This window comes from Nannospalax galili, unplaced genomic scaffold (assembly GCF_000622305.1).
Source record: "Nannospalax galili isolate Female #2095 unplaced genomic scaffold, S.galili_v1.0 scaffold377, whole genome shotgun sequence".
Lineage (NCBI taxonomy): Eukaryota > Metazoa > Chordata > Mammalia > Rodentia > Spalacidae > Nannospalax > Nannospalax galili.
Genome location: NW_008341187.1, coordinates 109,352 through 125,883, shown reverse-complemented (window position 1 = coordinate 125,883; position 16,532 = coordinate 109,352). Strand labels below are relative to the sequence as shown.

Here is a 16,532-nt window from a genome sequence, read left to right as displayed (position 1 = left end):
AGGTACGCTTTTCAGACCGCTAGATGCCTGAATATGTTCTGGAAAAACCGGTCTTCCTGCCTCTCTGCAGTTCAATAGCCGTATTACTGTGAACAAGTTACTGGGTTCCTCTAGGCCTCAGTTTTCTCCTCTGGAAAACGGGGATAGTTCTAATCTTTGCTATTTGGATCCTATAAAGCATTTAGAGAAGTACCTAGTGCTTTAAAAAAGCTCAATAAACTTTCCCTTCCAAACTCTCCTGAGAAGCATGTGCGTGTGTATGTGTGTGTGTGTGTGTGTGTGTGTGTGTGTGTGTGTGAGAGAGAGAGAGAGAGAGAGAGAGAGAGAGAGAGAGGTGGTATATAATGTGTGTGCACTTGCCTGCACAGGAGGGTATGGAGGCCACAGGTTGACATCAGGATGTCATTTGAGTCAGGGTCTCTCATTGAACCTGGAGCTCTCCACTTCAGCAGCATTGGCTGGCCAGTGGGGATCTCCTTGTCTCCACCCCGCAGCACTGAGGTTACAGGTGTATTGGACTATGCCTGGGTTTTTATGTGCGTGCTTAGGGATCTGAACTCAGATCCTCATGTAGCAAGCCCTCTACCCACTGAGCCATCTCCCCAGCCCACCAGATTCTTTTTTTTCATTCGTTAGGGAACAGTAACCATGCATTCTGAAAACACACCAGCAGGTGGCTATTAGTCACAATCAAGCTAGGTTGAAAAGATGAAGGAAGTTGACAAGTTCAAGGCAAACTGGAGAAACAGTGCCGACATCACCAAAGTCTAGTCCTAGGCCTGGGCTGGCATCATTTGCTTCACTTGTTATTGATCAGGAAAAAGCATTCTCAGAGCACCTGAATCTGAACTCTGGGAGTGGGCTGGGCAGTAAGAGTCTTGAGTCTTGCAAGTAATACAGATGTTCACTCAAGTTTCAGATCTAGTAGTCCAAAATAAACTCAAAATGTTCTGGATGTGGAATTGTGTGTGTGTTTCTGCATGTGTATGTTTGTATGCATGCACACTCTTGTATGTAAAATGTGTGTAACAGCCAAAACTATTAACCAAATGTGCAATTAGCAAAAACTGGCCACAATGGTGATGACTCTCATTCCACTCAGTTTTTCCCAATGCTTTTGTCTGAATAGAAATATACTTAGAATGCTTAATTTTTATTTATTTTTTATATTTTATTTATTTATTTTTATGTGTATGCGTGTATTGCTTGCATGTAGGTAAGTGCACTGGTATCGTGCAATGCCTGCGGAGGACAGAAGAGGCTGTCAGATCCCCTGGAACTGGAGTTACGGACAGTTGTTAGCTGCCATGTGGGTGCTGGGATTCAAACCTGGGTCTTCTGCAAGAACAGTCAGTGTTGTTAACTGCTGAGCCATCTCTCCAGCCCCAAGTGCTTAATTTTTAATGACTTTACACTAAAATGTTTTGAGGGTCTAAAATATTGACCACTCAGTGTTCCTCTTTGTTTTTCTTTCTAGGAAATTCCACTTACTTGGATGACCATGGACCACCTCCCAGTAAGGTAAGGGTTTTTTTTTTTTTTTTTTTTTCTTGTAGCAAAAATTCACTTTTCCCCCCAGAGCTTATAAACTCTGACTCTAGTATCTTCTGGGCTTCCAATGAATCCCAACCAGATCCCTCCTGGACCCAAATTGTTCATAAGAAGATAGTAGATGGGTGGTGTCAAAGAAACCTTTGACATTAAATAAGTAAAGGGAAGAGCCTGAAGATGGCCAAAATGACATGGAAGGAAAAGCCATTACTCAATCTGTGCCTAGAGCTGCCAGGGCATTGTGGCTGTGGACTCCTCACTTCAGATCATTGTCAACCTCTCCTGCATTGCTATCTCATTGTCCTTGACATTGATTTATTTTGACTCTTAACATGGAGTTTGTGACTGAGCCTCCCCATGTTATTGGTCGTTGGGGGTAGTCTCATCTCTATCCCATTCTCTCTGCCCTGCACAGGTTGGGTTATTCCATCCTCTGCCTAGCCAGTGCCTTCTTACGTCTGACCTGGTTTGTGTACCCATTTCACTCTTCCTCTGAGCAGCTTTGCCTGAGTTTTAAGTGGTAGAACAGATCATTAATACAGTTTGTTTTCCTGCCACTGTCTACTTTTTGAGCTTCATAAAAATCAACTGAAATATGAATAAAACAAGATAAAAATGTTCTTCGTGTATGAGAAAATACATGCAATGCAACAGGTCTCTTGATTCTAAATATAGTTTCTTGGTGCTTTGGGGGCATTAATTCTTTTCTTTGTTGGAAGTAATGGAGATGGTTGGTCAGCCCTTGAGAGAGGAGGCCACGATTTACAAAATTGAAAGTTGGCCCTCATATACCTATCAGTCTTATTTTAATAATTTCATAGCTAGTCTGTGAACATCCAGCTCTCCTGATACTTGTTTTCCTAATCTTTGACCATTGAGGGTGATGTATGCCTAGTGCAGTTGCAATAGATTACAGATACCAATCTCTTTCCTTCTATAGAAAGAGACTTTAAAATAACAAGTATGAGTTTGGAAAGACCCACCCTTCCTTCCTTCCTTCCTTCCTTCCTTCCTTCCTTCCTTCCTTCCTTCCTTCCTTCCTTCCTTTCTTCCCCCATCCCTCCTTCCCTCCCTCTCCTCTTCCCTCCCTCCCTTCGTTTCTTTCTTTGTGTGTGTGTGTGTGTGTGTGTGTGTGTGTGTGTGTGTGTATGTTGTTATTTTGAGAGGCAGAGTCATGTGTCAACTGAGGCTGGCCTTGAACTCACTATGTAGTTGAAGATGATCTTGAAGTATTTTCTTGTACCATACTTGGTTTTATGTGATGCTGGGGATCAAACTTGGGACTCTTTGCATGCTAGTCAAGCTCCATAACAACTGAGCTACATCCCCAGCCCCCTTGAAAGAAATTTCAGAAGGTGACATTGGCTCTGCAGCTTTGTAACTGTATGACATCAAGTGAATTACTTAATATTTTGAGCCTCAGTTTTTTCCTGGGCAGAGTGTAGCTAAAAACACTGTCCAGAACACAGGATGTCTGTAAGAACTGGATGAGTAGATTAAGAGCAGCACTCAGCACTGACAGGTGACAGATAGTAAATCACCAGTGGCCTGTTCTTACTTGACTGGCATAACATTAAGCTTATTGATGAATTCTATGGTAGGATTCATCACAATTCATGGATGTCTTCCTGTTTGATCCCTGCATGTTTATAGAGTGCCTGGAATGCTACAGACGGCAGAACTTTTCTGTTGCAGTGATAAAGCACAGTGACCAAGGCAACTTATAGAAGGAGGAGTTTGTTTGGCTTATGATTCTAGAGGGATTAGAGTCCATAATGGCAGGGGAGGCATGGCAGCAGAGGTGGCCGGAACAGAAAGCCAAGCAATCACATCTTCAAGCAGGCACAGGAAGCAGAGAGAGACTGGAAATCTGGCAAGGCTTAAGAACTCCAGGCCCACCTCCAGGGGCATGCTTCCTCCAGCAAGGCTGTGCCTCCTAAAACTTCCCAAAATAAAGCCACCAAATGGGGACAAAATGTCCAAAGACCTGGAATCTATGGGGAAATGAGGGACATTTCTCATTCAAATCAGCACAAACAACAAGAAAAGTAGTTCTGCTAGAGAAGCAAAAGACTACAGAGGATGTTGAGCTGCAGGTCAGGGCTGTGTCTAGCATGCATCCTCACATTCCTGTACTAGCCTCAATGCACAGAGAGACACACGTTACCTCTTCATTAAACCCACTGAATTGGACCATGGAACCCAGAGCAGGAATCTGAGATAGGACTTCTGGTTCCTGTCCCAGGTTCTTCCCACAAGGCCAGACTCAAACCTGAGCTCACACCAGAATTACTGGGACTCTTATTAAAACACAGCTTGTTGGGCCCAACGCCAGAATACCTGATTCCATGGATCTGGGGTGGGACCTAGGAATCTGCATTCCTGACAGGCTCCCTGGTGATGCTCACGCTGTGGATCTGGAGCCCACATTTGAGAACATTTGCCATAAAGGACAGTTTCCCTTGGACCTTTTCTGTGTTATTTTCACTGTTAGTAGCTTAGAGAGAGTGACATGGCTTATTATATAAAGGTTACTTATTAATAAAATGATGATTCACCATCATTAAGTCCCCCCCACACACACCTTTGGTCAACAGTGTGCCCAACAGTGAAAAATAAGGAGAGAAAATGAATGGTACTGTTAGCCTGCTGGGTCTCCTCACCCTTGATTCTGCCTGTTCTCTAGGAGAGTGTTGAGTGTTGTTTCTACCCCTGCCCTGCCCTGATGCCAGCCAAGGGGATCACATCTTTGTCTGGAGTTCTGTCAGCTGGTTTGATGGGCTATTACTTTGAGTTCAGGCTGATAAACAGGATTTTACCATGCCATAACACCCAGGCCTGCTTGATATGAATTTGCCTTTGGGTAGCCTGCCTAGGCCACTGCTCAGTCTGCTTGCTGGCCTTGCTAAAGCCCAACTGGCCCTGCCTGCCTTTCTGCCAGTGTGGTAGATATCTGGATGCCCACTGCTCCTGGAGGTTTTCCCTAAGCGTGCATCATTCTCCCCTTGAGTCCTACAGTGTGGGTTTCAACCCCCCCTTTCCAAACCCCCAAATAATACTTCCTTTGAGCCTTGGGTTATATCAGATTATTTTAACCACTTTCAGAGTAAAGCCAATTTTATAAACTCTTGTCCAAGTTTGCAAATTGTAAACACAATCTTTTTAAAACAGCAGAAGTTTCTCTCATGCAGAGTTTTCTACTGTGTCTGTTATATAGAAATGGAGCTATAAAAGCTCTCAGATTTTTTTAAATAATTATTTGTGGGTGCTGGGATTCGAACCTGGGTCTTCTGCAAGAACAACCAGTGTTCTTAACTGCTGAAAAGCTCTCAACTTTTTAGGGCAGAAATCCTAGTAAGAATATAAAAATGGATAAAAACACTACTGGTATATGAAGAGCTTCCATTCATGATTGTCTGCTGCTGGGTCGAAGATAAACCCCAGAGTAATGCTCTCATCCTTCCAGATAAAGATCCCTTGGGTGTCTCCCGAGGTGGGACACTATTTAGGTCTACAGACCCCAGGCTTGGGCAGAGACATAGTAGCACCCAGAGGATAAGGACTCACACACGCCTGGCCTCTGGAGTGAATTCAGCCTGGCCGAGGAAAGTAAGATCGAGGCCAGTCCCATAATTTTCATATTTGTTTAGTGTTCAGAAATAACTTTTCGATGCCAAGACTGAAAGAATTGTGATCTAGATAAAATAAGAGTTTTAAGACCTGAAAATATACTAAGTTACAGCAAGCTCTCATTTTATTAAAAGATGAATTCAACAAGTTTCACATTCCGCAAGTAATAGCCATACAGGGAAAGGGTTGTGTCACTCAGCACACTCTGGGCCCAGGGCCTCCTTCCCCCTAGTATTTTCATAAGAAAAAAAATGAACACCTGCAATTTTCACTTGTTTTTGAAATTTCTTTGGACCTCACAGCTCACCTTAGTCTCTAAGCAAAGCCTTGGGAAGGTGGTGTGAATGTTTTCTTTAGACAGTCACTTTTTACTACTGCTGTGTGGTTTGAGGTTGGAGCCCCACTCAGAATGAACATGCAGCTCTCTAGTGAATGAAATGGAAAGATGTTCTGGAATACAAAATCAGCCACAAAAAAGCAAGTATAGTATGATAGCACTCCTTGGAAAATTGCATGCATATGTGCACATGTCTACAGAGGAAAGCCTGGAAGGTTCCTAGTGTGTGTGGTTTTTTTTTTTAACTCTGTGGTAGAATTTCAAGAAATTGTCTTTTATATTTTTCTTATACTTTTGTATATCATTTGAGTCCATTAAAGTAATGCCTGATCATTCTAAAGTCAGAGGAAAGCAATTTCCTGTGTAAGGAAAGGTGGAAGTTGAGTTTAAGAGGCAGTGGCCGCCCTGAGCAGCTTGCCCACCAGGACACTGCGTGGCTTCTGTTTAACCTGAGATGCAGGGAACTGGAAGGGAAGGCAGCCACTGGCACTGGTGAGCTCTGTTGGTAGTGAATACAAGTTGTCATTTCCCATGTATAAGGTTCCCATATCTGACAGAGAGCAGGAGAGTTGTTCCAATCAACTCAAAGAGAATAAAATCACTGCCCATAGCTGATCTGTATCTTTTTCCATGTGTCAAGCACTCTGCCAAGCACTTTGCATGCAAAATTTACTCTCTAGCAAGCTCTATAAAAGAGGAAGTCATTTTTAATCCTTATTTTACAGATGAGGGAGCTGGATCTTAGGGAGGCTGACTAATCTGCCAAAGGTCATGCACTAAGTACTGGCCTTGGGACTCTAGCCCAGGGCTGTGGCGTTCCAGAGCCCATACTTTTAATTATTTCAAAATGACAAACTCAAGTAGAAATACAATCACAATTTTTACCTTATTTATGGAGTTTTACACTTTTAGTAAAAACTTAGTATGTTGATTAGTGTACCCAGAAATTTAACTCTCATCATTCCAGAAAAAAAAAAAATCACTATTTATCATTTGATTTCAATGGATACTTTTAACTTTTTAAAGTTTGCTGTTTGATGTTTTCTTTATCCATTTTTTCCTAGTCATTTTTATTTATATATTTATTTTTTGCATTTGTACATATAAAAACTGTGTATATACTAATCTTGTTCCACATCCCCTTAGCAAAACAGGGCGGGGGCTTGTTTCTTTACAAAGAATACCTTTTGATGACATCCTTCTTCAGTGACTGCATGAAAATACCATATGTTCTTTTGGTCCTGCTAAATATATTGTTTTCTTGTTGATTCTTGATTTGAGAGAGTTGATTCAAGGTGTCATCATCCAAAGACTCAAGAGTTTAAGCTTTTCTACCCGTGTTCATCGTCTTCATGAACGTTGTCTGCATTTACCCAATTTCTTGTATGCTTGTGAAACCTCTTCCTCTGTCTCTTCTCTTTGTCATTAGAGGTAGGAATGAAAATTTCTAAATATTCTCTTCAATGTAATTTCAAAGCAAACTACACCGGGTGTTAGGGATATAGCTAATGGTGGAGCCCTTGCCTACCATGCATAAGACCGTGGGTTCAACCTTACAGCACTGCAAGAAAAAAAAGTCAACTGCAAAGATGAAATCTCTACTCTCCATTTTTATTTTCTGGAAAGATAAACGTCGTAATACTTTGGATAACGCAGTAAGAAATGTGAAGGATGATGTAACAAGGGCAGTTTATTTCACTAACAAATCATTCCTATAGGCCTGCATCATTCAGTACAATAGCTATGAGCGTTTAAATTGAAATTAAGCCAGGCATGATAGTGCATGCCTTGAATCTCAGCACTCCCAAGGCAGAGGCAAGAAGGCAGATTTGCCAGCTGGGGCTACAGGCAGACCCTGTTTCAAACAAAACAGAACAAAATAAATAATAAATCATTGAATTTTTTAAAAAAATCATCATCTTATTTGTACCAACTGCATTTCAGATCCTCTGTTGCCACACGAAGCTGGTTTTGCTGCCTTGAACAACACAGAACATTGCTGCGCCATCCCTCCATCTTCCTATGATGTGCTTCAGAATAATTAGTGCAGAACGAAAGGGCAGTTATTCCTAGGATAAAACAGTTCAGTGTTTAAAGAGGAAATAAAATACGAAGATCTCATGCCAAGTCTTTTTTTTTAAAGGGTTTAGTGGATCCATGTGGTAATTGCAAAGTAGGAGTTTTAGTCTCTATATTTTTATTAGAACCGCTAAAAATAACTTTAAAATCTAAAATTGGGTCTGGTGGATTATGATTTATTTTGAAGATTAAGATATGTTACTGATGTCTACTTTTGCATCCCAAAGCACTTTCATATATACAATAATACCTACTTCTTGCATATGACATGCTAGGTAGTACTAGTATTCAAAATTCTATCTTAAAATCAATGTATTGGAAGAGGGCTTACAATTTATCATGCTGAACAAACATTCTGAAAATGAGTAAGAAGTCATATTAACAGAGATAATATGTATATGGCACCCAACAACACCTGACAGTTCAGTAGTGCTCTATCTTTCTATGACCTCCCCAGAAGCTAATTTCCATTTAGTTTCATTTGATTGTCTGGTGCTTATTTTGTCCAAGGTATCAGGAAGGCACACAAAAAGTTGAAGATATGCTCTGGCCTCCTATAGGCTGAAGATGTAACTCAGTTGGTAGAATGCTTAGTTAATAAGCATGAAGCCCTAGATTTGATCCCCAGCTCTGCAAAAACTGGGTATGATGATGCATGCCTGCTATCCCAGCACTTAAGAGGTGGAGTCAGGAGGATCAGAATTTTAAGATCATCCTTGGCTATATAGTGAATTTGAGGCCAGCCTGTGATACATGAGACCTGTCTTAAAACAAAACAACAGCAACAAAACCCTGTCATCTAATAGTTGATTATCTACTTGCACTGTAAGACCTGGTGTAGTCAAAGACTACAAAAGTGCACATGTCTTCATGAATGATAAATTCTTTAGTCTAAATGACTCTATACAGTTAACTGTTTATTATTTCAAGCATTTGCTATACACCAGGATGATTGAGAGCCCTATGTGAGGTGCTCAGGCCCTGAGGCTGCAAAAGGCAAAATCCCTGCCCTCAAGAATTATGCAGGCCCTGCTGGCAAAGCAGGAAAGAGAGGAAAGGGGAGGGCATAGGAAAAGACATATCTCTGCAGTTGTAGATCAGGAAAAATATAGAGTAGAAAAGGAGCTGTCACTCACAAAGTCAGTTCTGAATGGTGTGGGTTGAATTGTGTCCCTCCAAAGGTGCCTTGACCCCTCACCCCAGAGCCTGCAAATGTGATCTTATTTGAGAAGATGTATATAAAAATGAAGATGAGGCCCTCCTGTAAAAAGGCAGATCGTAAGTGAGACATGACAGATGTCTTTGTAAGGAGAGAAAGATTTGGGCTCAGGGACAGAGACACACTAGAGAATGACATCATACTAGTATCAGTTAAGGTTCCCCAGAAAGTACTGGGGACCCCTGGAGCCTAAAGAAGGACTTGGAACAGAATGCTCTCCTGGGCCCCCAGGAAGCAGCAAACCCTGCACATAACTTATTTCAGACTTCTGACCTTCTGAATGATGAGTGATTACATTTATATTGTCTCAAGCCACCTAATGTTTGGTACTTTGTCAGACAACACTAGCAGACATATAAATGGGCTGCATTTCATAGCTCCAGGGACCTGAATAACATAGTGCTAAGTGCTGCTAGACATTGTTTTGACTTAATAGACATTGAAACCATCCTTAGAAGCCTACTATTAGCATATTAATTTTCCTTTTTTACATTTAACATTACTCAGATTTTCCCCAAATTTCTTTCTTCACTGTTCCTTGTCTTTGTCTTTCACTATATTGTGAATCCCAATATTCTCTCCTGTTTCTTCTATTTGAAATTTATTGTTGTTGTTCAAATTGATCTTTTGTATACAAAAATTATATCATGGCATCACATTTTTCTCTGGCAAGAATCTTGGTGACAGTTCATTTAAGAAAATGCCCCTGTTGCTAGATGTCTAATGCCACAGGTGTGGCTACAGAGATAATAAAGAAAAACAGGAACAAGGCCCACTGACCTTTTAAAAAACATGTGTTTATTTCTACAGAAGACATGGAAGTCTAACATTTAACAACAAAGCAGCCAAATGCCTAAGAAAAATTGCATTTTTCCCCTTTTCAACAACTCCTTTAGGTCTAAAGACCTCATTATCTGAAAGACTTTTTTAAAATATTCTATAGTAAAGAAACCAGAGTTCTATTCTTTCCTTGGAGTCTAAAAGGGAAAATGGAAATATTTTTAATTGTAGTAGGTAAGTGACTTGTGGAAGGTTGTGAGAGCACAATTACTTTCAGATTGTTGGGCCAAGCTTCAATCAACTTGGAGAAGGTTTCTGGATCTAGAAACCACCACTTCCCTGAAGGCAGGATTACTGGATTTTATGCACATACCCAGTCTCTTTTGGTCAGAATTACTTCTTTCTTGGAAGACTAGGGCTGACATTTAAAAAAGAATGAGGTTCTTGTTTCTCTCCCAGAAGCCTCCAAACTGTAAAAATAGCCATCCACCTTGTCTGTGAGGTACTACAAGAAGCAAATCAATCTCTGGCACAAAGCTGAGTTGCGTGCAGCCCACCCTGTGGTGCACACCCACTATGCCACCTGTGCCCAAAGCTATGGCCCCGCCCTTACCGCTCCTTCCCATCCTGCTGTAAATAGCATCCACTGTACTCAAGACCCTCATTATCTGTCTTTCAAAAATGAGCAAACAACTGGTGCTCTCAAGAGTTTCTAACACCTCATCTTTACAGCCAAAACAATGAAAATTCTTTATGGCTATTTTAATATTGCAAAACATCCCCCACACAAAATGTGATCAAGACTAATAAGTATACCCGATTACCAACTCCTTAGATTGAGCACACATTGCCATGCTAACTTGTCAGATGCTACATTCTGACCTGTTTGTTCTTTGTGCTTAGGTAACTCAAAAACATGGATTTTGGAATCATTCCTCAGTTCAAATTTTAGTGCTGTAATTGGCTACTCTGCTTACCTGAGATTAAAGGAAGTTTTGCTCCCAACCCTCTATGTCCTCTACATTTTCTTTGGATTTTTAAAAGCAGTGGCACACCAATTGACATATATAGACTCCAGTCTCCTATTTTTTTAAATATTTTTTTAATTTTATGTGTATGAATGTATTGCTTGCATGTATGTAAGTGCACCCATGTTGTGCAGTGCCCACAGAGGTCAGAAGAAGGTGTCGGATCTCCTGGAACTGAAGTTATGGACAGTTGTTAGCCACCATGTGGGTGCTGGGAACCAAACCTGAGTCCTCTGCAAGAGCAGCCAGTACTCGTAACTGCTGAGCCATCTCTCCAGTCCCAGTCTCCTAATTTATAAGAATATTTGGGACTCACGTTTATGTTCCTTCTTTTAGTTGTCTGAACTGGCTCAGGACTCTAGACCTGGGCTTTCATAATCCCTTGCCATTTTTGTTTTTTCTTAAGCGTCTATTGTCCTCTGTGTTCAAATTTGGCTTGACCCAAAGTGCTTTTAAAAAAGCCTTCAGAAGTGAAGCTGCTTTTCATTTTATGGAAGACTCTATTGCGCAAGGTAATAGGTTTATGTTTAATGATTCGTGATAAATATATTAGGTATATAGAGAAAGAAAGAACTTAGCAAGACAGAATAAGACTTAGAGGTAGGAACTACTTTCACTCTGATGAGCATGACCTTGAAGAAGTCCCCCCACCCTCTCATTTCTTTAATATTCTTTTTTTTAATCATTGCAAATGGTAGAAAATTAACAACTTGAATATTTGATTTTTAAATAATTCTTCCAAGGTTCAGTATATGCTGGAAAGTATTTCATGCTTGCTGTTTTGTGTGAGATAGGTCACTTATAGCTTAGAAAGCCAACTAATCTACAGAACGAAACAGATCAGCTTTCCATAACGGAGTGACTTGTTTCCTTCCAGGAGTCACCCATATTGCCCCTCACTCCTCCTTCACGCTCAACATGGCTCTTAAGCCATTAATGTGGAAGAGTTGGGCCAGCTAAGCTGCCTCCTGAGAGTTCAGCTTTCAGTGGAAGTGTGCATCCAAGTTCAGGCACACCCCCTGGACGGGGGCCAGGGGTGGTGGAGCACACCTTTAATCCCAGCACTCGGGAGGCAGAGGCAGGCAGATCTCTGTGAGTTCAAGGCCAGCCTGGTGTACATAGTGAGTTCTAGGACAGCTGGGGCTACAGGGAGACCCTGTCTCAAAAAGACAAAAAAGACTGGACAGGAAGGCATAAAGTGGTTCATATTTTGCCTCCTGCCAGGGGGAACTGTAGCACATAAGCCCTCTTTGCTCACAACTCTATAATTTCCTGTACTTACTAAATGAAAACAAAATTGGAATGTGTATCTCTTTAAAACCAAAAGCAAATTGATCATAAGGGCAAGGAAGAAACAAAACCAACAAGGACAGAATTAGGTAGCTACAGCTGGAGCTGTAAAATGATTAAATTGCAACAACTTGGAAAACCCTGAGGCAACTGTCACATTGCCCAAGTATGGTGGCATGAGCTTTTCTTAATTTACTGAAGCAATTTCTTGATTAAACATGCTTTCCAACAACCGTGTGCAATTTTCAAGCACCATGCTTCGTTATTGTGAAAGGCAGCCCAACGGGGATGACCAGCTGAGGCCATAACTGTGACTGTCACTGTTTTGTTCAGATTTGCAAGATGCTAGGTGGGCAAGATGGCAGGAGGACCTGAGTTCAATTTCTGGAACCCACAACAGTGGAAGGAGAGAACCAAAAACTGAAAGTTGTTGTCTGATCTGTACACATGTGCCATGGTACACACACACACACACACACACACACACACACACACGTGTGTACACACCTGCACATACACACACATGTACACACAATAAGCAAATAAATAAATAGAAGTAAAAAAATACATTTGGAGAACATCTTATCAATGATAACTGGCCCTTTGGGAGTAGGGTGGGGAAGACACTAAAAGAACAATTACATAAAAAATATTTTAAAACCTGTGGCTTGATGGATTATTTTTAAATGGTGTGGAAGATACGCTGAGTAGCATTAAGCTGCTGGGGAAGAAATGGGTCCATGATGTTCTTCTTGGGAAAGAGTGGACACATTATATGCTCATAAAATGATAAATGTCTCTGAATGCCCTCCTTATGGTGCCAGTTCTTGGTTTTACACAGTTTTAGTCAGGACTTGTTGATATTCCTCCCCTTCTCCCGGCTCTTTCACAGCAACCCCCCCCTTCTCCACTGCATCAGGTGTGCTGCCGTCTCACCCTCCTCACCTGCACACGTCATCGGAGATAAGTCAGCATCTGGTATTTTCATTGTTGAGCAGAGTCAGTAAAATTGTCACTGTAGTTACAATTCTTTCATGCTCAGCTTTTTCTTTGACTTATAATAAATAATTGCCTTGTGTATAAAATTATTTACATTTCTATGATTTCCAAGTTATCCTTAAACGCCTTCCAAGTTGTAGAATCTCTTCCCCATCTTTCCCATGCATTAGGTGATGCATCCGTGTCCAGGTGATAAAGTCTCTCCCACAACCTCTCGCCTGCTTCCATCCTGTCCTTTGCTACCTACCTGCTCAGGCAGATGTCTTGAGAGCTCCCCTCACTTTTCTTCTGGAGTTTCTTCTATTTTCTGAAACCACTTTGTGTTAGTTTCCTTCCATTTCTGACACCAATAAGCACAATTTTTGGTGACTTAACAAAGATATATTACTTTGTTTCTGGAGTTCCTAACTCTAATGTGTCTCGAAGGACTGAAATCAAGACATGAGTAGGGCTGTGCTCCTCCTAGAATCTGTTTATTTCATTCTTTTAGCCTCTGAAGGCCACCAGCATTCTGTTGCTCATGGCCCCCTCCCTCTGTCTTCAAAACCAGTACTGTAACAGTTTCAGATCTCTGCCTCTGACTCTCCTCCCCCTCTTCCATCTACTAGAATGCTTGTCATTGCAATGGTCCCACTGGATAATCCAGAAACTCTCCACTTACAGATCCTGAATGTAACGAACGATAGCTTCAAAGTCCCTTTTGTCAGCAGAGTTATATAAAATATCCATGGATTCTGGAAGTTAATAGAGGGACGTCTCAGGGACTTGTTATTCTGCCTTCTAGCTGTATCTTCCCTTTTACTCAGACTTTGATGGTTTCTTGAAAACAAAAGTCCTTGACAGGTGACAAAAGTTTTCTTAAATGCTGCAATTCTGAAAATATCTTCATTTTATCCCTGGATGTTTTGCTAAGAGAGAGAATTCTAGATTGGTCTGCGTTAATCAGAATAGGGTAACATGGTAAAATTAAAAAAAAAAAAGAACTCAAAATGTGTCAGAAGTTTTACATATTAGAATTTATTAACTCACATGAAGAGCTATCTCAAAAGTCCAGGCTGTTTCCATCTTGGGAAATCATCTCAACAGGAGACCTCTGTGTCATGAAGATGGGGCACAGGGGCAGAGGGTCATCTAGTGCAGCTGATGGGGGCTGGGGAGTCAATCCCATGACTACCCAGAGCAGTCAATGTCCCTGACACAAAGTCTTTTCCCCTCTGAATGTTAACATCTTTGTCTATTTTATTGTAGCTTCCAGAATTTCTGTTAAGAATAATTGTGGACCTTTTATCTGAAAATCTAATCTGTCTCCATGGAAGTTGTTATTCTTAGTGTTTGGAAGGTTTAAAATTTCATGCACAGGGTGTGTCCATTTCATGTATTTGTCCAGAAACTTGGTGACCTTCACAACCTGGAGAGCCGTGTTCTGGGAAATGTGCTTATTTTTTAAGCTATTATTTCTCCTGAAGTTCACTGTTTTTTTGTTTTTTTGTTTTTTTTTTTTTGACACCCCTCCCCCCTTCCCTTACTTGTAGATTGAGCCTTTGGGATGAATTGGACATATTTTCTTACTTTTTCCTTTTTTCCTCTTTATCTTTTCACTATACTTTCTAGAAAAGTTTCTTTACTTTGTTTCCAGCCATCCTCTCAAGTTTCTCCCTTGTTGTTATATTGTTAATTTCCAAGAGTTTTTTTTAAGACATTTATTTTGTGTTTGACTGTTTTGCCTGCATGTGTGTAAGTGCACCGTGTGTGATGCCAGTGGAGGCTAGAAGAGGGCATCAGATCACCTGGAACTGGAGTTACAGATATTGTTGGCTGCCATGTGGGTGTGGGAACTGAACCAGGTGGGGCCCTGGAAGAGCAGCCCGTGCTCTTAACTGCTGAGCCATCTCTCCAGCCCCACCCCCCAAAGCTTTTAGGTTGTTTTTCCATGAACATTGTTATCACAAAATTCTTTGGTTCCACACAGGGCCTCATTGGTAATTTTCTTTCTAAAGATTGTTCCCAGGTATTTTATTATTTTGTAGCTGCTATTCTCAATGGACTCTTTCCTCCACTATAGTTTAAGTTGATTGCTGTCATAGTTTTAAAAAACTATTGATTTGGGGGGGGGGGTTATGGTCATATTACTGAACTTTTAATTTTTTCATTCATTTAAAAATTCCTTTTTAAAAAAATTTATTTATTATTTTCATTTTGTGTGTATGCGTGTATTGCCTGCATGTAGGTAAGTGCACCCATGTTGTGCAATGCCCACGTAAGTCAGAAGAGGCTGTTCAGATCCCCTGGGACTGGAGTTACGACAATTGTTAGCTGCCATGTGGGTGCTGGGATTTGAACCCGGGTCTTCTGCAAGAACCACCAGTGTTCTTAACCTCTCCAGCCCCCATTTAAAAATTCTTAATGAGGAATGACATCATTGACAAACAGCTTTCATTTTTATCTTTTCCTAATTCTGACTCAAGTTCTGTAGCCTTATTTGAAATAATATCAAGTAATATGAAGTCTGTGTCTAGGAGTGGGTAATATACTAACATTATATACTCCACTTTTAGAACATGTTTCTGGAATATTGTAACACTCAGTAAATACTGTCAAATAAGTAAATGGCACTTATAGACATGATTGTTGTTTTATTTGAAGTTTTGATGGTACTGTCACAAGTACTTTATCGTTAAGTACTGTTTGAATTTTTAGTTTGAGTATGTCTTAGCATATTAACATGATTTTTAAAAAATCTTCTTTTAAGTCAATCTTTTAAGTCTTTCACATAGGTGTAATTATGTGAAAGAATATGCTTTCTCTGGCTTGTCATCTTGCATTTAGAAGTGTGTTTGAGCTTATTTTAGAGAACTAATTGGGAAAAGTTGATGGGGACAGAGAGGTTGAAAAGTGACATTTTATATGAATGTTTCATCTGTCTTAATAGTTTGCTAGTGACCCAGAAAAGAAATGCTCAAAATTTGCAGGTAATTCTAAATTCTTGGGGTTTTTCTTAGTATGAAAACACAGGGCTCCCTACTAAGTGTAAACTCATCAGGTGTCCCTAGTGGCTTCTGCTGTTCGAAGGGCACCCAGCACCCTCAAGAGAGAACACATAACTGAGTCCTGTGCAAGCTGTGGTTTAGCTACATCTGAAAGGTTGCATGAAGTTGTAGTCAACAAGATCAAGAGGGGTGTAACTCAGCTGGAGAATTCCAGAAATGAACTAGGCTGGTCTTGAGAGGTAGAAGGAAAGACTAAATTGATGATGATCCTCGTCATGAGAGACATTGGCTTAGGAAAATTATCCAAGTCTATAAAAACAGAAGGAATATGTTTGGGGTAAACAACTCCTTACCAAGTCCTTGAACACATCTCTGGTCAGAAAGTAAGTAGACTGAGTGTCCTTCAGATGGGAAGTAAGGAATGTCAAAGATGAATCGAAGATGTTCTGCATCTTATGGTAGGTGGTAAATAGCTGGGCTTCATTTGTGCAAATGGCAGTGCAGGCCAAAGCTATGAATCAGTCCAATACAAATTTATATATTCATGGCTGACAAATCCACAGAGGATCAGGAAGAGCACAAGGTTGTTTGGAGGCATGGACTGATTTTCTTGATTCCACTAGCCATCTTTA

General features: G+C 40.7%; 1 protein-coding gene across 1 annotated transcript in view; it reads left to right on the top strand.

The window, feature by feature from the left end:
* Positions 1–16,532, top strand: part of LOC103737027 (uronyl 2-sulfotransferase-like) — a 239,898-nt gene that overhangs the window by 135,502 nt on the left and 87,864 nt on the right. The window contains exon 2 of the mRNA XM_029565181.1: positions 1,478–1,521. Within this exon, the coding sequence (XP_029421041.1) occupies positions 1,478–1,521 (44 nt within the window). The remainder of the gene's footprint in view (positions 1–1,477; positions 1,522–16,532) is intronic.